Consider the following 24,254-nt stretch of genomic DNA (forward strand, 5'->3'; position numbering starts at 1 on the left):
ATGGAGCATCAGAATGAGTGTTTTTTAAAAGAAATATCTTACCTTGGAGATGTACGCTTTGATGCCTTCGGCCAGTTTGATGCAAGGTTCCCCGAAGAGCTGGGCCAGCTGGTCTGGGATGTCCTGGTCCTTATCCAGAGCATTCAGTAAACTCAGGCACTTCAGCTCCTCAGTCACCCCCTGACTACGCACCTACAGTACAAACACACACGGAGAAAAGATTCCTCGTGAGTCGACGTTGGCAAGACTGCTGAAAAGAGAAATAAGTGTCTGGAATTACTGTCTTGTAGCAAAAAAAAAAAAAAACCGACCATGTTTCTGGGGATATTTATCCCTTCAGCAGATGTTTTCTGGCTTTCAAACTGACTATTGTGGACCAGAGGCTTCAAACCCATAAATGTTGCTTTAAATATCTACAAAGTGAATGAATTAAATGAATGAATAAAAATACTCTATACCCTGCCTAATCAACTACAATGCAGCCTGTGTTTCCCCTGTTGTATGTTTAAAAGTGAAGTGAAACAGTCCCATCATAAATTGTATCTCTCATATGATCGTAATTATTTATAACACATTCACAGAAATTAACTAGAAGAATGCACAGATCTCCGCCAGGTGTCAAGACGGCTGCGAGGACACACAGGGGTTGATTCATCTCGTATTGCGCCTTCAAGATGGGTTTGTAAGCCACAACAAAGGCCAAAATGTGGGCTGCAACAGACTAGCTAAGCTTTGTTTTTAGCCTAGGCTGATGGGTCCAGTAGTAGATTAGTTGCGGACAGATACACACACGCTGACACACACACGACCAAACGCATGATCCCCCTCCAGACTTACGCCCCGCGGAGATAATAAAACGGTCAGTTTGGCCTGGAACACAACAGATGTTATTTTGTACCACTGCTTAAAAAGTTAGGGGTTTTTTCCACAGCATAGCACAATATGTGTCCTCTGGTATTTACTATACTAAAAATAATCAAAAAACAAGTTGTATAGATTTGGCTCAGTGAGGCCTAAACTACAAGTTCCAGAGAGAAGTTAATAAAAATATCTAACAAAGGTGGTAATGATGTATTATGATAGATGTACAAACACAACCCAACGGTTAAAAGAGTGCCCGAGTCTCAATTTTGTATTCAATCAAGTGTTGCTACAGTGGCCTCTGAGGACAATCAGACTTGAAGAGCACAACATATGGATAAAAGTGAAAAAAACTCCCACACACAACTGCTGGAATATCAATTTATGAGCTTCATGAGGTGTATGAACATGCATCACATCACGTATTCAATCAGATTAATTGTTGAATGAAACAACATGAGTTAACATTTCTATGCAGGTGGTTTGATAAAGGTCAAAAGGTCAAAGAGTAAAATAAGAGCAAAAGAAGTAATATTCATCATACATCAGAATCTTTACATGTGCAATGATTATTATTAATAGTAGTATTCAGTATTTGGTCTTTGATAATATCTAACATCATCTGTAAATTCTTATAGTATAAACATCATTACTTTCATTTACTTTTATTATCCTCTTGGGATCATTCATGTCTCATTTGTTCCTGCTGCTAAGTCAAACTAGTCATCATCTGGTGTGCCATCACTCTCTCTGCACTTCTCTCATATGCAGCTCAATTTGCAGTTTATTTCCTCTTGCATGTGTTTTTCATTTTTTATATTTTTTTGTGTCCTTATTTGGGACTTGCACCTGTTTTGTGCAGGATCTCTGGCTTTGGTACATTTTCCCCTTGAATGTTCTTTCAGTGTTGAAGCATAACTACGCTAATGGACAGCTGTACGTCTGTCTCATAGTGTCTTATTGTTACATGAACACTAAAAAAAAAACAAAACAAACAAAAAAAAAAAGAAAAGCTGAGACCAAATGTTACCAAAAAACGTTTTGGCACACATGCACCGCTGGGTCTCGGAGCTGAAACACAACTCCTTATGTAACAACACGGTGCATGCATGCATGGCCTTAGTGAAAGGGTTTCTCCTGAAGTGAACCTTACCGAACACACACACACACACACACACACTGCATCCACATCGAGACATCTAATAAGAGACAATTAAAACAACAATTCCTCTGGGGCATAGGGGAAATTGTTTCTTTCCCCTTTTGTTATGCCTCCTGTTTGAGACTTCCATCTGAAACAATGAATGTTTTCTTGTAATTTTGGGGCGGCATGGGTCGAATAAGACATCTTTGGGAACTGAAATGTAGAGAGAAACTTTGTGACTTTCCAGCTGTGGAGTTATGTGTGTGTGTGCCCTTCAGGGAGGTTGTCACGGTCTGAAAGCCCTGCTAATGACTCTGTAACAAGCGCTGATGAGGAGAGAGAGATTACAGACGTGCACTCTGTCACCCCCTTCTCTTTATTTTTATTAATTTCCTTCTGTTTGACCCCTGTTTTCTAATGACACTCCCTCCTTTTGTCTTCCTCTGTGGTTTCAGCCTTCTTCCTTTCTTTCTTTCTTTCTTTTTACTGCTCTCTTTGTCACGCCGCTTTCTGTTCTTCCTCAGCGCTTCAGTTCATGTTGATGCATGAGCGGATCTCGCTGATCCTACTGAGGATAGTGGTGTGTCTGTCTGTGTGTGTGTGTGTGTGTTAGTGTGTGTGTAAACTGGTTCAAACCAAGCGGGAAGGACAAGGCATTTACGGGAAAGGCTAGGGATCTTTGGGAGACTTTGGGTCACCTCTCAACAGTCCCAACATGTTGTCCTGTCCTGAGAAGGAAGACTTTTTTTTTTGTTTGTTTTAATGGCTTCACATTTCTATTTAGGGACTAATCAAGATAAGACTAATGAGATACACATGTTGTCATTCCAGTCAGTGCACATTCTGGTTACAAGCTTGGCTGAGGTCAACTTCTGGAGACTCGGATAATATACATTTTTTTATGAATACATTAAGCTACAAGAGGAAATATTCTCAGTTTCCACAGCTGTTTGAAATGAGCATGTTCCAAAAATATAGAAATGATGTAACACAACCTACACTGTGTGCGTTTATTTCCAAGACAAGGGAAAGAAAGAACTTTGGAAAGTCCAGTTTTATCTTGGATTTGGGTTTGATTTATTTCTTCCTGAGGGCTTTCACACCTGGGATCATAATTTAGTTTGGGCAACCATTACATGTCTTCATCTTTTTTTATTTGGTGCAGATGGAACATTTTTTTTGTATTACAGCTCTAATGTATAGCTGCATTTTTTATGCCAAGATATTGTAAAGTTTAGCATTGCTGAAATATTCTGAGCACTGCTTTTTGTTCGGCAAGGACGGATGGTATAAGAAGCATTTAGATCTTTAAGTAAAAGTGCCAAGACAACATTATGTTAAAAAAACTTGTTGCATTCAAATGTTTATGTAAGTAAAAGTACAGAGGTATTATCAGCAAAAATGATCAAAAATAGAGGTAGTCACTGTGCATACTAGCCCCTTTCAGATTGTTACATTATTGTTTAACAAATAATATTGGACTACTATTACTGACTCGTTAATGTGTAAACAACATTTAAATGTAATTCCTGGTCAAGGTGAAGCTGATTTTATTTTAACCACTTTATATACTTTTGGGTGGTTTAATCTATAATAATGCATAAAAAAATAACGTCAAATGTAAGTTATCATAAATAAACATGTACAGTAAAAGTAGTAATGGAGTAAAAAGTAGAATATTTAGCACTAAAATGTGGTGGAGGAGGAGTATAAAGTTGCAAAAAATGGAAATTCGGAGCTTGAAAAAAATGTATTTCGTTACTTTGCACCTCTGCCATGCTCTTAAAAGCTATAATTTGTTGTTGTGATTATTTTGCCTGAACTTTATGTATTTCTCATTGTCCATCAGCGCTCCGATGACAGAGAAGGAAGCATAGTAGGTCATCATAGATCATCTGCATACAATCACAACACATCCCAACAAAAACTGCTGACAGTGGAGTCTGGGCAGAGACAGTTTGTCTATTGTGAGGGGGTGTGTGATGACAGCTACTATTGGCAGAAGTGTTGGGGAGGTTCGAGCATGCATGAGTGGATTTGAGCTTGCTTGGCGCAACAAATGGAGTGAACGTAAACTTGGTTTCTTTCTGGCGCCTCTGCCAAAACACACTCCCTGCTTTGGTGGTTCTGGTTGGAGGATTAATTGTTATTGAGGAGTATCTTTGTTTACGAGAATAAATGGTTTCACTTTATAGGGTTAGGCATTTGTGTGTGTGTGTGTGTGTGTCCATTAGGTTTTGACAAGGCCGGTAGGGAGTGTTTGATCCATTATGGGAAACAGTCTCATCCATGTTAGTGAGAAGATAAAGCCAGTACACATCACTGCACTGAGCTAACAAGATTAGAAGAAAACTTTCTGCTCCATTAGTATATGGGGCTGAGGCCAGAGGCTAAACCAAGCTATGCAGACAAACATTATCACCACAGAGATATATTTTCTTTTCTATCGGCTTAAGCTGCATTAAACAGCTTCTCTGAACTTTGACTTGCATGCAACATCTTGTCAGTAAACTATATTTCAACTTCTTATTTCAGCTGTTGGAGAGTCCAGCTTTCTTTGGATGTTTGTATTTCTCTTTTAAATTGAATTTGGCGTTCATTATACAGTCAACGGTGATATGCAACATCCATAAAAGCCTTACATGGATGTTGCATATGTAAGGAAAAGCTACATCATCATGTAATGTTTACAATGTTCACCTCCTTCATTTATTGTGTACAGCTGAGACTGATGGGAATGTCTTGAGTTTGCAGCAAAGTATTGGACAAATTGAAATTATGAGCTGACAATGACACCAAAGTGATCACAATTCACCCCGACGAGGACATGAACGTTTGTTTGTATCAAATTTCACAGCAGCCCAATGGTCCTCATGGTGACACTAGAGGAAAAGTCGGAAGATAACTAAAGTCTGTCTGAAATCTGGTGCCAATTCATTCAGTAGAAGTTGAGATATTTCAATGGATAAGTGAAAGCTTTGATTTGCTGGTGGCGCTAGATTAAAAATAAGAGGATCACCAACGTCATTAAGATTCATCATCTGGGGGCCATGGATGTCTGTGCCAAGTTTCATGGCAATCAATCTATTAGTTTGAGACATTTCATGAAAAGTAAGAATCAACTAATTGTGGCACTGTACAACACTTCATGGCATCCATCCTTTAGTTGTTGAGATATTTCAGTATGGACCAAAGTGGTAGACTGACCGTCAGACTGACATTGCCATACCTAAAGCCACGCTGGTACCATGGCTTAAAATGTCTTCCTGGTCTAACAACTCAATAAGATTCAGACCCTTTTGAGTTTCATCACAACAAACAGATCACAGAGAGAGTTAGTCCTCAGAGAAACAAGTTTTATGTCCGAATTCATTGACACTCGTTTAAAAAGAGTGCAAAGTTTCCTCTCACAGCAGATATTTCTTTATTCAACTGTAATGTAATGGCTCTCTGCCTGGTGACTGGTCCTAACTGGAAGTCAGCGGCATCACTGCTTACAGAGCCAAGTTGGTTCTTCCTCCCTCCAAGTTTCCCTGAAGAATCTTTTCCTTCATTGTTCATTTACTTTTCTGATTCTACCAAACCCCAGTGAGCCAAAATCTGCAGCTCTGTTGGCTTGCTGTAGCCATGCAGTTAGTCTTTCATTCTCCTTACACGACTATACTGTTACACTGCCCTGTCATTGATTTGCATCATGACAATATCCTCTACTTGTTTCCAGGCCAGGAAACTGAAATTAGATCTTCATTTAAGTGATTTTTATCAGTTATGTCTTGCACTCATTCTGTTTTTGGTCTAGAAAAAACCGCTGGAGAGCAGAAAGGAAAATGTGAGAGATTCTGTAGGCGAGTATGGACATGTATGCCTCCAGAGATGGGGGGGACTCAGCCTCCACATCATTACCATGCCCTGAGAGCATGCAACTGGAACTACTCCACAGGTTTTAAGCATCAACAGTTTGGAGGAGTACCCTCCTCCCACTCCACCCCTCTCTCCTGAATGCTCTATTGACAACAGTTTATTTTTGCCAAATCCTGACTCAAACCCGGAAATTGCAAAACTGGGCCCATAAGCTATCAATTCATGAACAAGTTACACCCCGATGATTCAACCTTAACAAATCAATAAGCTGACAGCAGACCGACATTGACGTTTACACAATTGTTAATTCTCATGTCTCCTTTGCGTCTAAATAGAAATCGCTCTGACAAAGAATTGATTAATAGCATTTTAACCCCAAACAAAGGCCTAAAGAAGACTTATTGCGACCATACTAGTAGTTCATAATCAGCAGTTGTGCTATTTCTCTTTTAAAACAACATACTTCACTCTACTCAAAGGGCATATATCCTTTTTTGCCAAGTAACATTTAAGTTCTGGTCCCTATACACTTGTCCCCTGAGTGATGTATTTTCTCAGTATGTTGACATTGATGACTTGTCCTTCCCTTGGTTCCTAAGGAATGAGTCCATAGGGTCCGATCAGCAGCCAAACGCAGGCTTACACATGCTAAAAACATTCAGCAGCACACAAGATCTGATGTAAGTCTCTGTTGAGCTCTTAAACTGGGTTGAATTCCTATGTGTGACCTGGACTCAGATGTCAGATGTAAAAGATGAGCGGGTGAGAGTGTCTGTAAATATGATTTTCAGTTGACATTACCCGTCACAGATGTTTGGTCACGGCACCCCCCAAAACTGAATTTTCCAAATGTTTAAAAGATTACAGTCATTTCTATTTATTCATTGTCAGCACAGAGGGCTTTCAATGATGTAATACCATGTTGAAGATCTTGGCTAAATGTATGAATTTGTGGATTTAAAGAATTGACAGCTGATACACTTAGACAAAATGGGTTGAATGACCATATAACTGGTCCAAAAACATATTTATTTTCTGATCTGCAGTCCCTATTGTTTAAGTTAGTAAAAGTCCACTATGAAAATTAAAATAAACCAGTTTTGACTGTAGCAGAAGTCACACACTTTGCACACATTTCTAACTTCTTCTCAAACACTTTTTGTGGCGATTTAAAAAGGTCATGGTACATTTACTTTTGCTAGAAAAAGCATGTGTTGCTTCAAGCTTCAAGAGAAGCATTAAAACGTCGTTACAAGTGTTGGAACAAACAACCTCTGCTTGTGTTTTTCTGGTGAGAACTGTCAAGATGTTGCATGTCAGCTTCTCTGTTGCCTAACCATAGACTTTCATTGAGTGGTTAGCTAGCACCGCAAGCTAGCTTGCTAGTAAAACCAAGCAACAACAGTTAGCTCATGTTCTGTTCTCCATGTAAACCAGTAGAGAAGGACTAAACATGAGAGAAGTTTATGTGGGTCAGTTATCTAAATGTGAAACAAATCTACCTTCAGCAGGGATGGGCATCAAACCTCAAACGTTTGTTATGCTAAATGTTAAAATGTGTAGCACTGAAAACAAGTACCAGTAATTTGGACCAATATTTTAGATTCACATATTTCCTGATTTAAACAACAACTTCAAAGTCATACTGTATTTTATTCATGCAAAGTCCCTGTAAGGTTGCTTGTGTTGACATCATTTATCACTGATTTGTTTGAGAAGTTTGGCTTATTTTATTCAAGAGAAGAATATAAAAGAAGGAAGAATGTTTATTTTCCTAAAAGTACGGTACGAAAAGCCAAGTGTGATTTTGATATTTTAATACAATTCTGTCATCAATCATATTGGCAACAGTATTGACATTTTTAAAACAACACCCAGCCCACCTGATCAACTTGTACTACACGTCAACATCATACAAATATGTTTTTTTCTCACACAGGTTGCTTGGCAACTGCAGAGCTACTATAGACATGAGATTGTAGATGTAGAGAACCGTTCTCATACTGTGAGGATGTTATTTTAAGTCTTTGAACCTGAACTTCAGTAATTTATTGCTCACTACTGTTCTCCAAATACACGAGCTAAACTGGGATAATCCCTGTTGGTCTGCTTTTGGAAACCATCATCTCTGCAACAAGAGGAAATACACACATACACACACATATTTTTGAGTGATCTATGTTCTTTTTATCCCTTCTTAGCCAGAAGACATGTGGTCTCTCATGGCTGTCTATACTCAATTGGATGACCGGGCTTCAGAGAGAGAGACAGAGGGGAGGGGAGATGGGGGGTGGGGGGGGGTAAGAGGAAGGGTCCAGGCTGACAGAGCTCCTGTGATCCTGATGCCGGCTCTCTCAGGAAGCGGCGAACAATGCTTCACTGTTCCCTCCCTGTGTGTGTGACTGTATGTGTGTGTGCATGTACATATGTATTACGTGTGTGTGTGTGGCCTGCCCTCTGTGCATATGCAATAGAGAGACTGTGTGTGTGTGCATGTGTGTGTGTGTATTTGGCTGGCCCTCACTGGACACCAAACCCTGAAAAGAATATCTCAGAGGGCCACTTGGAAACCCTGCTGCAATTTTGTGTGTTTATGTGTGTGTGTGTGTGTGTGTGTGTTTAAGTGTGTGTTCATTTGTGTGTGTGTGTGTGTGTGGATCTGGGAGTTCCTTGGCAGTCCAAAACTCTCATTTGAAGGGATTAGGAAGAGGAGAAGGCAGCCACGTAACTCAAATCCAGCAGGCCAGAGGTCTGGACCAAGAAGAGAGTGTGTGTGTTGGGGGGCGGCGGGGGTGGGGGCGTGTGGGGGGGGGGGGATGAACAGCGAGCACAGAGGGAGAAAGAGGGAGAGAGTTGGCCGTATTTCAGTAAACTTTCTCTACTTTGTGATGAAGCAGACAAGACAGAGAGCAGAGTGAAATAACAGCTGAGACCTCACTAGCGGTGGCACTGTGCACATAAATCACTTTACCCAAACACAGAGATGGGGAGATACACAAGTGCAGGAGTGAAATGAAACATACAGCGCGTACAACACAGTGGAACCAGCTCCATCATGTTGAGTTACACCCTGGTGTGTAGCTCAGAGACCGTGCCTACAGTGTCTGAAGGAGTAAAGCTTTCTAGCAGGCATTACATCAAGAGGAAGACAGATTGTATCACCTAAGTGTTCGTGTCTTGACAAAAACTAACATAATAGAAATTTACTAGTGGTAGCGAGGGATTATGGACAGTAAGATTATAAGGATTCATCAATCAATTAATTCAATCAGTCCTACTTTTTTACTACTCTTTACTACAGCTCCTCCAGCGACTGACGGACAAAAATCAGAACAAAATAAGCCTCCTTCTCAAACGGAAATAACTTAACCTGAGCGTGACTGTCAGGCTTCATGAATCATGTAAATATGAAACAGCAATTCAGTCTGATTCTGTAAAGATGGATGTATGGCGAGGTGTCATGCCACCCGTTGCTTTGCATCGGAGGGAGCTGGTGTGGAGCCCAGAGTTGCTGCTTATGATCAACACCATATTTTCCATTTGGAGCCAAGACCTTGACGCTCTTGAAACCCGCTACCTCGGACCGAAGCGAACACTAGCTTACTGGGAACACTGAGGGGTGCACACTTGGGCTAATGTTAGTTGGTTTAGCCTGAAATGTGCTAACAGGGCAGGTATCATAATGAAGTAACATTAAACTTACCAAAATATTGTGATAATAGGTTGACTCAGTGGGAATCCCTGAGCTGGGAAGAGCAGCAGATGAGCAAACTGTGAATCACAGCTCTCAGTAAACACCCACACGGCAGTAATCAAAGTACCTACGTCTTCACGGAGTAATAATTTACAAAATCACCACCAGCACACTTATTAGATGACCTGCATTTAGTGATTAAGACCATAATTACTCATTGGAAAAACAATATTGACTCAGTGTTTTAGAGAGCCGTTGTTGCTTTTTTTAATGGGAGTCAAATGGAGCTAGCAAGTAGCGCCTCTTTGCACTTTAAGGTACTTCTGCATTGGCCTCAGGCTCAAGCCGTGGTAGGTGCTGCTTGGTATGATTATAAGGCAGGTCCTTACGTCCTCACCCCGAAAAGATTGCAGCTCAAAACCATGCACATTAAATATATCGGTACAAATGCTGCTGCTACATCATTTCAGGGCTGCAGGGCAGTGATGAGACCAGGTGAGAAACTCATACTTTTATTGAATCATATAGTCATAAACACCAGTACATTATATTTATTATAAAGTGGGCATGCTGTTTATGAACACGGCTATTTGCCTTTATGATGAGTCAGCCTTTGAGTCAGCCCTCTCTGACTCTCTTTTGTGACATCTGGCCCGAAGCGATCGTTAAAAACTGCAAAGCATGTTTTTTTTTTTCTCCAGCTAAACCATAAGACTCACGTGTTTGCATGCAAGCTTCTGTTATTGTGTGCAGTATGTGTGTGAGGGTGCGAACGAGTCTATTAATGTTTTCATTGTGCATGTACAAGGTTTATATGCATGACTTGTATTCAATGTGAATGCATGTGTGTGCCTGCAGGTCTATGTGTTTTCCAGTTTATCATTCCTTCAGGGCTTTAGCGTATCTGGCAGACGGCCAGGATAGTGCCGACATTGATTTATTGTTAAAGTTGTCTGATTCATCCGCGTTATATGTTTAATGACCAACTGCTTTCTCAGCAATCCATCACGTTAAAGAGCAATCAGGCTGGGCACTTTCTGTTCAGGAGTTCTTGATTGCCAACCATACACAAAGGTATTTACAAGGCAGAAAATAAGGGGCCATTTCGATTATGAACAGGGGATAAACTGTGAGTTTCTACCTCATTCTGCAGCGCAAGTGCCAAGTTTTTGTCTGCAGTGAAAAGACAGACACTCCCCCACAAAAAAAAAAAAAAAAAAAAAAAAGGGGCCTGCCAGATCCCAGCACACACACTCAGAACAGCTTTCAGGGAGTATTTTGCAAATCGGAGCCAAAGACACAATCATTAGAGGATTGGGGAACAGAAACCACTGTTTTTAACATGGGTTCATGCAACCACATGCATCCTGGCCTTGCCTCACATGCCAGCATCAGTTTGCTTCAGTAAAGGAACCGAACTAGAGAGTCAAGGATAAAGATTGTGGCATTTTTAATGAAGATATCAAATGAAATATGTGTGTTAAGCTAATAGCAGTGTACGCTCTGGGTTTAACTCTGGGTAGCAACCCTCGCTATTGCTTGCTGCTCTGGATTGAACATATAGATGTATAATGAATTGCTAGTTCATTGATGCTGAATAAAAAGGGTGTGGAGATTTATCTTCAAATCGCTGTTCATGACGAAACATGAGAAACTCCCAACCTTGGCCTACAGGTGATTAAAAACCGCCACAACGAATCCTCAACTTCCGAACTCTCTACTCTCTTTCCCCCTTCTCAATGGCTCATTTGTGTTTCCTTGAAACACCAGTCAGCTAGGAATGAATGTTTAGTCTTTGTAAAATTTCCCCAGAACCGCAGCAGGTGCCTTAAAATTCAGAAATGAGTCGTTTTTGTCAAGGTCGAGACGATACTTAATATATAAAACGCAATTTCTTCTAAGCTGTGAGCTCTTTTTTAACAGTTTTAATGACCAGATCCTGACTCGTGTGCTATTAGAGGGTAATATCGTTATTTCACGGCATATTTTAGGCATTTCGTCGACCCTGTTAACACAGTGAAAGGAGCCTTCATTAAGAGCTACAAATACAAAGTGTAGTTTTAGAGGATGTTCCTCTTTCATCTTCCTGCTTTCACTTCTCTGTGGCTAAACTCCAAAGTCAATGCTCTGTAGAATCTGGTTTCTGGCTATGAAGCAAACAAGACTTTCCTAAAGGGATCAATAAGAAATCATGATCGGCAATGTGTTGCTAGAAACTCCCTGATTGCCTTCCTCTGACTGTGACCTCACTTCAAACTTTAATTTCTGCTCTTTTGACTCTAATGCATGTTAGAGTTTATCTGATAGCTTAGCCGTAACACTGATTAAAGCTGCTCTGATTGCAGCTTTAAAAGGTAATTTAAAAAGCAGGAGGGAGGTCTGTCTTGAGAAACCTCGATTTTAATCGCTACACGCGTGCATTCATCAAGAACAAGCATTCATCTTGGTGGCGTTAGCGCAGAAAACTCTGGGACTTCAAAAGTAACGTGCTGACACATATCATATGATCACAGAGCCTCACGTGCAGCGCAGACAGACGGATAAACATATACAAGGGTTCTGCATATCTCTCTGCTTTCAAATATTCAGCATTTTTATAGCCATGTGTGTTCAAGCTGCTGGAGCTGAAGAAGCCCTTGTTTTTTTTTAACTTGCTAGTGTTGGAAAGAGAGGCAAAGAAAGACAATGTGACTAATTAATTAAGTAAAACAAATTGAAAGTAATAGGGAAACTGTTTGAATATGGAGACAGATTTCTGCTGAGGCATGCACGTGATGGATTGTAAAGTTGTAAAAACAAGCCCATCATCCGACAATAAGACATGCTATCATCTGAAGTCTTCCAAATTCCCTCTTCAATTAGCTTATTGTAGCTTTAAAACATATCAAACAAACTGGATTGTGCACACATTTAAAATTATTCTGTAAAGAGCTTAAAGTAACGATTCTGCTTCTCCAAAACTGACATGAAAAACTCTTCATATTGTCCACACATGCTTTATTTCCCACCTGACCCATTTCATAATCAATTCAGAAGATGGTCTGCTTCTGCTTAAAGACAATAATGACATTACTGGCAGGCGGTTACTTCCTTTGTGTCCTGTGCAGTGTGTGTTTGCTCTCCTTTTGTTTTGGAGGAATGCTGCAAGTGACGTCGCTTCACCTGCGAGCAACCATGCGAACATGTGTGCATCCGTGTGTGTGTGTGTGTGTTTGTGTGTGCGTTTTTTGGATTCGTGCACATGTCCGATGTGTTTGTGATAGTGGACACAACCCCACAGCAAGACAGCTGAATACCACTCCCAGTCTTTGCGTGTGGAACTATGACCTTTCTTTGTCAATTTTGTTGTTTTGGATTTCATCCAGTTTAAATAAAGTTTAAAGACACACCAAAGAAGGGCGGACCTGCCTGCTGATACTCTTGCTTGTTTCTGTCATTCTCTTTAACTTCCTTGTTCTTTAAAACAATTGAAAATGTTAATGTTTAGTTAAAAAAAAAAAAAACGAACTGTAAAAGATTAGGTGTGATAAAGACAAGACTCTTTTTGTTTAACTGTGTTTATGGGAGCATGAGCTGTGTTATCCAAGTTAGTGGCATTGAGAAATTAAGAGTTGCTATAAACTTTCTCTCTCGCTCCAAGGATTAAGTTTCTGGTTTTTGTCATCTGGCTGAGAACAGGGAAGAGAAAAATAAAAGAGGGAGGTTGAGGGAGGTAAAGAAAAGAGCAAGAGGAGGTTGACAGTCGGTGTGATAGAGACAGAGAAAGAGATTTAAAAGAAAGAGGGATGATCTACGGCCGGATTTGGAGGCTGGGTCCTCAAACTACACACTCCTCCTCAAACATTTTCCAGTTTATCACCACAAAGTTGCCCAGAAGTGGCTGTCGAAGTGTAAATACCAGTGAAAAACTGGGGCAAGATATGAAATGTGATGTTTAACTTCAGATAATGGACAACAGGCAAACAGAGCACCAGGTTAATGGTAAACTTATCAATATGCCTGCCTCCGGGGATGACAACATTTCCAGGGTGTTATCAAGAACAAACTGTGGAGTTTACAAGTGGCTTACATTTTAAAGCCTCGCAGGTTTTTCTTGGTCTAGTTCATGCAAATTTTTTTTTTTTTTTTACCATTAACAGATGACCAACTGAGAAAAATACACGAAGACAATCACATGGTCACACAAAAAGAAGGCTGCATTTCACAGTCCATTTGCGCCAGTCTTTGTTTAAAAATGTGGACTGGACCAACCAGAAAATGGGACACAGCTACATAACAACCTAATCTAAACTGGGAGAACAACTGGAGACCATTTACAGCCCTCGTGTATACTCTTACCTTAGGTAACCTCAAGTGTTCAAGCTGCTAATTGTGACTCTCATAGACTAAACAACTACTTTTAGCTTCATCCAAAGAGCCATTTAGCAACTCTACTTCATACAATTAACCTTTAATTTACGATTATATTCTCCACAACTGGATGATTGGATCACATTTGGGAAAAGTTAAGTGAGGAGAATGATAAAACTATAAACATAGCTAGTCTAATTAAAAGCATTGTGTATCCTTTTGCCCAAACATCGGTTTTTAAATAGCCTAAAGTTGATAAAAAAATGAAGCAATGCAGGATGAATCAGTTCAGGTCATTGTGTTGTTGTGGGGTCCTGTAGGTGCCTGTGGGTGGGCAAGTCCAGCATGGGTGGGCAAGTGTGTCTGTAAATGTTTTTGCGTGTGGAGTTGGTGAGCAAGTATGACTCAAGTGGGGCCTGTATGAATGTTATTATAGTTGCACAAATTGTAGACAATCTGTGTTTTCTCTGTCTGGTGGGGACCAGATGTGTCCACAAGAATGAAAAACAAAAAAAAAAACAAGGGAGGGAAATGGTCAAAAGGTTATTTTATTCTTTAGAAAGGTTAGAATTACTAATTTAAAAAAGCCTGAATAAGAAGGGCTTTAAATACCAACCTGTAGAGGAGGGAGGGGTTAGGCGGGGGTAATGTGGTTTTTCCATATATCGCTCAACACAGGTCTCATACTAGCTACTGTTTTGGCAAATGACCAATTAGTTGGTGGTGTCACCAGCGACCACAACTAGCACACTGTTGACTTCTTGTAATGCTTTCTATACAGAACATCTCCTCCTGTGTGAGTCGACGCATTTGCGTTGTAATGCATTTAAAGGAACAAGTGTTAGGAAGACCCCTTCTTATAGTCTTTTAGCTCTAAAACTTTACGTAGTTTGCTTCAAAGTGTGTTTTTTTTTTTTGCTCAACTCATGGGGAAAATTGGGGAAAAAGATTTTTTTAAGATTTGTGATGCTGACACTTTACAACCACTATGCCAAAACAAACCACAATATTTGCAAAAAAAATCCCCTAAATTCTTAGTAGTTTCTCAAAATGACTCATTTCCTTTGCACAGAACTCTCTACTAAGACACGTGGTGCCTCAGCTTAAAAACCCACTATTCCTTCAGCTATACGCTATTAATTTCTCATTTAATAGATTGAAATAAATACTTAAACCAACACAGAGGCGTTATTCAAAATAATGGAGACATCTACAGAAGATTTCTCTCAGTGTTGGATGTTGAGTAATGACAAGTATTAAGTTTTCTTTATTTTCTTTGCTTGACAACAGGGGTCAAAGGTTATCACAGTTGTCACTACAGCAGTGACTGATCATGAGGCTCCAAATCAGATAAAAAGGTTCAGATTGCTTACTGAGAAACAAGCTTTCAAATCATCATAACAGGCTTAATAAATCCAATATGGCAGGAATGCAAAAAAGATGACTTGCTTTGACGTATTTACTTGCATTACGGAGGATAGAAAACAATAGATAATACTGTGATGTCAGTTACTGTAATGGGAGATTAAGCGTTCGACTGGGTTAACCATCATTAGCATTTCCTGATTCTCGAGAAGATGGATCCCAGATGTTTTAGACAGAATTAGATTTTTTTATCTACAATATGTTACTAATTTCGGTCGTGACTTGGATGAATCCAGCTCTATTTGGTAGAACAGAACTGACTGCCTGACTCGAAATTTCAGTGACACACCAGCGCGACATCACAAAGCGCCTTTTCTGGCGGCTGTCGTTTGTTGACACGCTTTAATTTCACCTCCTAGTTGAAGCTGTCATCGTCTATGTGGCGTGTTGAGAAACATCTTGAACATCTCATGAGAATTTAAATGCTGGCTTTGCTGCCAACTTGTATGTTTGCCAACTCTTAAAGGCCAGAGAACCTGTTTGCGATCTGAACTGATGGGATTCTTAACTACTATTACATTGTTTTCGAAATACCTTCGCCTTTCCGGGAATGCGGGACAGTGAAGTTTTTCCAGTACTTACAGACATCCTTCCTCTATATGAGAGGGTCAAGAGCTGGAGCTGGTGGTTGAGGTCATTTGCCCCAATTGAAACGTCATTTTTCGTCCTTATATCTCAGGAGAAACACTAGAGGAAGATATTTTCTGACTGAAAACCAATGTCAGGTCTGGATTCTCTGACTTTTCGGACTTTTCAAAGTAAAATATCCTACATAAAAGTACCATTTGCCATTTGTTTAATAGCAAATGGCAAAAGGTAGAGTGAAAAAATGTGTTTAGTAGAGAAAAAATACACCTTTACATCCAACACCTCAAAAACTCAATGACCTGTGTTTCATTATCAACCTTTTTAAACCCATAAAAGTCATAATCTAAAGGTTTCCCAGCTGTCTGTCCCTGTTCATGATATTTTAGAAGCATCGAGATCAGAGACCACCAGAAAATCCTAGATCGGACACTTGTTTTCATAACATTTGTGCAAAATTTTTATCTCCTTCACAAGCAACATCCAAATAGCTTTTACTAGAAACAGTCGGTCTTTTTTCTCTCGTTTTTCATTTTGACGACTTACTGAGCTTTAAATGTAGACACTTCCACTCATCAAAGATATTAAAAGTGATTTTCAATTTTCTTCTTCTCTCCAAACAGTGACTCATCCAGATTTAGATCTAAACACGATCAGTTTGGTGATTCGTCCATCCAAAGTCCAATTTCCTCGAGAGCTAAAAACGTAGCGATCGAGCCAACATCTGCTTTCTCAACTTCGCTCGCATCCCAACTTTCAACAGACAAAACTTCGACCAAAAAACGACAACATTATTTAAAAGTCACAGCCTAAAGGGAGGCCTGCCCGCCTTGCCTGACAGGTTCATGATTTAATTTCTTTTCCCAGGGCTTTTCTTATTAAGGTTTTCCATTCAGCAGCTGCATACAAAGCCAAAATCCGTGCTCAGAGGTTGATTCATTGATTCATGGATGACCTGTGCTCACACATGTCCAAGAACCCTACACGCTTCTAATGAGGTAGTATATGAAACACTGGCCAAAGATGATATGCTTAAGCCAAAAAAATGAGCTTCAGTCTGGAGAGCAAAAGAAACGGAACATCAGTGATAATGTTTTTGTTGTTTCTTGATCTGTGAAAGTAGGTCCACGAAAGAGGTTATGATGGGCTTTCATGACAAGCCAAAACCCCCTTGTGTACTTCACAGTCAATGAGGCATGAGCGAGAGAGAGAGACAAAGGGACGGCCAACATTAAGGTTTTTACAGAGGAGAGAACATCTGAAGAAGTGGAAAGATGGCAAAGATGGGTGGAATTAGAGGCCAGATTAGAAAGAAAGGGGAGTTCACTGGTTGTTTAATTGGTACAGAAATGAGAGCTGACAGTGGGACAGGAGGGTCTTATTACCAAATTCAGAGTCAAAACACTGATATCGGAGAGAAAAAGAGTGTGTGTGGGGGGGGGGTGTCTGTGAAGGAAAGAGAGAAAACAATGGAGCAGACAGACTTTGGACTGACACTAACAAGCCCTCCTCCTTGTGCCAGCAGGGAGATGTCAGCCCATTCCCAGGGTTAGACCACGTCAGACCGGCTAAGAACTTTCCATCCAATCAACCGTAGGCTAATCAGGTAACACTCACTTCTATTTGGACACAGCCTGATACTTTGACTCACTTCATTATCTTTGTGTCTATTACATTTTCTGACAGGGATACATGACGCCTGCACACATATCTACACATGCAAAATACAGTATTGTACAGACAAGGGTTGGAAACTGGTCTGCCAATATTATAGGCCATTAGTGATATTTCTAATTTGGGATATCAGTTAATGTTCCTCACTGCAAATACACAAGTCCTCCAAATCACCTGACAAAAAGTATTGTTGATAAGTGTTTGTAAGACGCCCCCATTCACAGTAATAATGTTTTCTGAGCTGATACTGCTATGGTTAAGGTTTGGTTAGCAAAAAGGTTAAAATGTTATTTAGTAAAGATCAGAGAACGACAGCGGTCACGGTTAAAAGAAACCAACATGGCCCAAATTCGAACCATATTTCCAGAATGTCGGCAAAAGAAAATTTAAATTAAAACACGTTTTTATCCATCGCTGTCTTGAGAATATTTGGAATTGGTTCATCAAGATAAGTTAGAGGCTAGGGTCAGGGTTAGGGTTAGACACACATATGATATTTCTGTTTATTTCAAGTAGTAATTCGAGGAGTGTCAGTCTCTTCATCGCTCCACACTGATCTAATGTTTTCATCTGCAACTATTTTTCGTCCCTGTGGACACCTGCTTAAGTCACCTGCTTTACGTATGTCAAGATTTATTTGCTAAATATGTTTCCATTACACTTTGTCGCGTTTTGCTTTTATTGATACGCTGACTTTTCCACCTCAGCCGAGCAAAAACTCAGTCACTACTGAGTCTTTTTTATGCGCAAAATTGAAAATGCAAATAGAGACGGGTGAATAGAAATGCCCTTAATGTCTCTATAACTTTGCTCCTTGTGGACAATCTATCATTTCTACGACCGCTAGATGTCTTTGTCACTTGAGCGTTAACATGTTTTTGGCCTTTTGCTGAAACTACTGATGCTGCTGGTGTTCTTGGAAGGAGAGTCTCGCTAATACAGATGCAGCTAGTTTGAATGTTTTCATTTAGATGTTCAGTACGATTCCCAGCCTTGTTTTAGAAATCATTTTGTTCACTTGCCATACATTGGATTCAAGTGCTTTCACTATTCCGGGGGTGTTAAAAGTGTCACAAAACAAGCACTGCTCACAATTTCAACGTCACCTTGTTGCTGAAAAGAGCCCTAAATTCAGCTGCCAGCTCTCACGGTGGCATTGGACGAAAATAAAATCTAAGGCTACTAAGAACCTCATTACATCTATCATCACAATATTTGAACAAATTCAGTCCCATGACGACTGAGCAAACTTCATCTGCCGCTGAAGACTGTGGAATATGATCAAAAGCGCCAGAACGAGAATAAGTGGAGTTGAAACTGTTTTGTCAACTGATGTTTCCAGAGTCAAAACTTCTCAAGCTCAACCTGATGACATTTTTGTGGCATTTTTTCAGGGCATCTGATTGCTTTCATAGTCTTTATTTTTTGAATTTCCCAACATTTTGCTGGAATGCTGTATTAAAAAAGGGTTTTACAGGATGCACGGGAACGTTTATAACTTGCCTTAGAGCTGCTAAAACTGGAGGAATTTCAACAGATTTGGGTTGAGAGTTTTAAAGTCCCATGGTGGCTCTAAAACTATCCATCACTTTCCATCCATATAAAAAGGAAAAGAACTGTATTTTCAAATTGTCACGTTTCAAGAAATAAATCATCGCTGGAAACACATTTTCTCACTTTCCATCTCCAAATTCCTTCACTTTGCCCCTTTTTCCGCTTCTTTTGTCGCCCTCACCAAGATCAAGGTTTAGTCGTGCTGTGATTGGACATCATCCAGCAGGGCAAAGCAGCTTCTTTTCCACCTTTGCTTTGATATGATACATGTATGAAGTGTGGGAACGATTCAGTCACCATATGATGGGAGCCATATGGAGACCGTACAGTGGAGCTCGGAAATGAGGGAAGATGGATAGACGAGAGGAAAGGCCTTTCGTTGTAGGAGGTCAACGCTGAGGTGAACTTGCACCCAACCCCCAATTTAAATACCGTACATTACAACTATATCCATCTGTTTCCTCGTAACACCGTATATTATAAAATAGTTTCTGGGGCTCTAAACTATGCAATTTCACACAGGCATAGCCATCGTTTTTTGATTATTGGACATGAGAATAAAAGCTCAAGCATGGGCTCCACTACCCCAGAAAGTCTGTATCATGTAACAAACACATACTAAAAAGAAATTGGACTCTAATCCGGTGCAAGCGAACTTAGGTCCAGGTACACAAAAGACCGGAGCATTGGTCCGAGAGTCACTTTCTTTTTTTTTTTGTTTCATCCCAACCCCAAACTCGGCTGAAGTTGAGGCTGAATTTTCACTTGGATGCAGCTCCTGCTGGTTATTTTGTGCAAATGTTGAGTAATTTCTTACATTTTTCAATTTTTATGCTTCTGATTTTTTTAATTGTTTGTGTGCAATGCAATTACCAAGTTGCTTTTGAGGTAAAATTGGCAACTTTTCCCTTGGTTGATCAATTCTGGGTAGCTTTCTATTATAACCTGATGCGCCAGATGGTTTGTTACACAGTCGTCCATGGAAACTATGTGGCAGGTGATTGGATGAACCATCTGTTTATCATTGTCTTACCTTGCGAGGCAGCTGGACTCGTGACGCTGATCGGTCCGGTGGTTCGGACACAAGCGCATAACTTGAAGCCTGACAAGATGGATTCTCACGTGATCTAACAAATCCAGCTGCCTCCCAAAGAAATTTCTATTACTCCTCATGCTAACTAATCGCTTGTTCTTTTGTTTTCTTTCCAAAAACACCAGCGTTTCAATCATCATTTCATCATGTTAGTATTATTTTCAGCAAAAATTGAGCGAAAATTCACTGGTTTCTGAGTTTCTCTGTGTTTGTTTAGTCTCCTATAATGGAAAATTTAATATATTTCAGTTCTGGACAAATCAAGATATTTGAAGACATCTTAGGCTGTGGGAACATTCCCTCACATTTTAATCAACAAAAACAATTATTTGAGGAAAAAATTGCTTTTGGCAGGCCCATTTCTTAAAGATAAAAATCTAAAAATGAACAACTCCCAACAATATAAGAAAATCTCTCTAAAGAAAAAGTTAGCAGACACCAGAGATTCAGACCAGAAACGCCCTCATGAGCTGGATTTACAGTGAGTTGAATCAGCCAGCGATAATGGTGAATAAAACTGATTTAAATATGTAGATTAAGTCAACGAGCTGTGAGGAGAGTAAAAACTGAAAACATACCGTCGCCACCAGGTGTACAGAAACGTTAGCTGCATATATATCAGTTACCAGATGTAGCAGAAAACTATTAGGAGCTTCAGCGCCTTCAAATCCTATGAACAGCATTTATCAGCACTTTATAGCCTTGTTGACTGAACAAACAAACTGATAACCCACAGCACCAGCTGCTGGCACACACACACACATACACACACACACACACACTCACAGCTGTAGCCACATCCTAATGAGCATTCCGACGTGGGAACGCAAATATCCTGTTTTCATGTGTCAAGCTGTTAAAGCAAGGTCGTGTGTGTCTGTGTGTGGTTGGTCTGTAAATCTGTACATCTGTATCCGACATAATGTATAGCAGCGGAATCCGTCTCCTGTTGTGTTTGATCGTAATAATCCATGTGTTGCAGCATCCTTTTTCCCCCCCCGCATCTCTTAACTCTTTCTACCTTCTTCCTTCCGTCTTTTTTAAAGATTTACGAGGCTTCAGAGACATTTTTTCACATTTGGTGGTGAATAAACATGTCTGACAACTGAACAACTTGTAGCAATTTGCAATTTGTTGTTGCTAGCTACGAAATCAAGGTCTCGGGGGGCCTTTAAATTTTTGTAGTGTGGGCAGTTTCAGCTAAGTTCAGTGTTTAAATATTACTTTCAGCAGTCAGAAAGAAAAAAAAAGATGATGAACTAAAGGTCCCACGTGGACCTCAAAGCCACAATAACAACAAGATTTTTGGTTTTTGGAATATATTTCAACACACTTCCAGATACATATATTTTTTTCAGACAATGAAAAGAGACTGCAGCATTTTCAAAGGGTCCTGGTTTGGAGATGTCTGAGAAAACCATAACTTTTTTGTGAATTCGGCAATTTTCACTGTTTGTCCAGTTATATTAACCTCTTAACATCCACCCTTTTTTTCCTAAATTTTCACCTATTTGGCATACATAAATGGAAAATCTTATAACAGAAGAACTGTAAGGCCATGATGCATGTATTAAGCTTCATTTGACATCTTCTAGTTTCTGGAAAGGTGCTTGTTTAGCATGTGGCTAAAACACAAACAAAACTACATCAGTTCAAATAAGGCTCAAAAAACTGTTTTTGGTCCTCGTCTATAATGAGTCATATTTGAATAACAATAATTAGGACACACTTTATGCCAGAACTATGCAGACATATCACCATATACCTTCTACATCTTGTCAACCTGTATAAAATCCCAGACCTAACCCTTATGAGAGTTTTTAGTTTGTGGTGTCACTGGTGTCCCTGAACGTCTCCAATCATCTCCAATTGGCCAAATTGTGCCGATTGCTTTGACTGATTACTGCGTGATGCTACCGCTAACAACTGGCTTAAGCAGGTCACTGGCGACCCGGTGGATGTTAAAGGGTTAAGGATAAAAGAGGACTTTAAATGTATAATTGAGGGTGTGATAATACAACAATATTTGAGTGTGTTGTATGTAAGAATTGGTGACCCAGCAAGAAGAAGTAAGATAATGTTCACTAACTTAAATATCAATAATAATATGTAGTATAGTATTATATATTTCTCTATATCTGTGTTTTTTTCTTTTTGGACTGCACATGACTCTTGTTGTAAACTGTCTGCTATGCTAAACTCTAACCTCTTCAATCAAATGTTCCCTTAAACTCCCTTTTATGTTTTTTAACTTATAACATAAATAAATCAGCACCACATATATTCTCTATATTGTTCCAACACCTCATTGAAACTTTCTAACGTTCACGCTGACTTGAAATATTCCAACCCGATATGTCATACCGTTACTTTTATATGAAAATATTCTAGATTTAACACACTGCCTGACTCCAAAATTGAAACTGACATATTTAGTGTCTTCTGAAACGAGCATTTGAAATATAGTTTTGTAGGTTTGAGCGATGCTTGGCTGTACAGAACGAGGACTCGCCGACGGGTCTGTCAAGAGTTTAAACGTAGAGTTCTTCTATTTTTCTGCCTCTATCTCTGATTGACATAATCAACTCTCTTTCCAGCGCTGCAAAGTTGGTTCAAACCCCATAAACCCAGTGTATTTTCCAGACTTCACTTTCTTTATCTCTGTGTATCATCACTGTCTCCTCCTGTCTTTCCACATTACCTTTGCTTCTTTCAACTCTCATGCCCACTCCCCCCCTCTCTCTCTTTCCTGTAATTCCTTTTCATCCTCATCCAATTTGTGTGCGTGAGTATTTCTGTGACCATAAACTGGCCATCAAAGCATATTTCAAGTTAAAGAGAGCTCTCTAAGGAGCGACTTTCTTGTCAGTAAATCGGGTTGGGAAATGTCTTTTTATTGGTTTAAAAATGGCGTTTTACCAAGAACAAAAACCAGTAATTCTTCACACAAAAAAAAAAAAAAAAAGTCAGATTTTGTGTGTTTGTGTGCACACTCGCAGACATTTACACAAGAGATTAGTTGGTTTACGCCATCTCTGGCTTGTCATCTTCATTTAGGCAAGAAGACATGAGGCGATAGGGAAAGCCAAATATATCTGTCTTTTACCTTCTTGCATCTGCCATATGTGTGCGTTTGCGTGTTTGCACATGTACATTTAAGCCTCTAGCTTTCTCACTTTTCCCCTTTTTTTTGTATTCCACCCATATAAACACCACTCTGGAGACATGCCAAAGGTTTGTTTAGATGCACACACACACACATCCTTTGCCAGAGAATCACTTAACATTTAAACTACTACCTCCTAGAAAAGAAGAAGAAAAAAAAACCTACTTGTGTCATTCCTGAAAAATTCACCCTGCCCCCCCCCTCGAAGCCCTAAGACTGACCGTAACTCGATTCTCCGACGTGGACTTGAACCATAACACACAGAGACTGCAGGGGGCGGAGGTGAAAAGACAGACAAGGAGAGAGAGAGAGAGATAGAGATAGAGAGAGACTGAAAGGAAGGTGTGACAGAGAGAGAAAGTTGTTTTGGCAGCGCAGTCTGGTGTGGGAGGTTTATATTAGTAGCTCTGAATTAAATCTAAATATTTGCAATGAGGGATTTGATTTGACTCAAAATTGGTTACTGATGATGAACATGTGTGTCTCTGTGTGTGTGTGTGTGTGTGTGTGCACCTGTGTGTGTGTGGATGAGGGTTAAAAAGTCTCTTGCACAAGCACACACACACACATATCGCCATTCTTGTCAGGGCATCCATCGATTCTCTAATTGCAACTTTAACCGTGACCTCTGCCAATAAAACCTGAAACTCTGGGATAAATATACAGCAGATTTATGTACTATTGGAACAACTGGCCCGTACTCTTCTATACTGCGCTATAGGAGAGTCTGCAGTTGCATCAGAAATATCTTGGCAACAACAGCTGAGGCCACACAGAGAGGCTGGAGACTGGAAAAAAAGATGGCCGTGAGTGTGAATGGATGAAACCGATATCAACATGCCACTAA

At 39.9% G+C, this 24,254-nt stretch overlaps 1 protein-coding gene across 1 annotated transcript in view; it reads right to left on the bottom strand.

Annotated features, from left to right (window-relative positions):
* tnfsf10l (TNF superfamily member 10, like) overlaps window positions 1–24,254 on the bottom strand; it is a 68,814-nt gene that overhangs the window by 37,970 nt on the left and 6,590 nt on the right. Inside the window, exon 2 of the mRNA XM_044342420.1 lies at window positions 43–192. Within this exon, the coding sequence (XP_044198355.1) occupies window positions 43–192 (150 nt within the window). The remainder of the gene's footprint in view (window positions 1–42; window positions 193–24,254) is intronic.

Source organism: Thunnus albacares, chromosome 22 (genome assembly GCF_914725855.1).
Source record: "Thunnus albacares chromosome 22, fThuAlb1.1, whole genome shotgun sequence".
NCBI lineage: Eukaryota > Metazoa > Chordata > Actinopteri > Scombriformes > Scombridae > Thunnus > Thunnus albacares.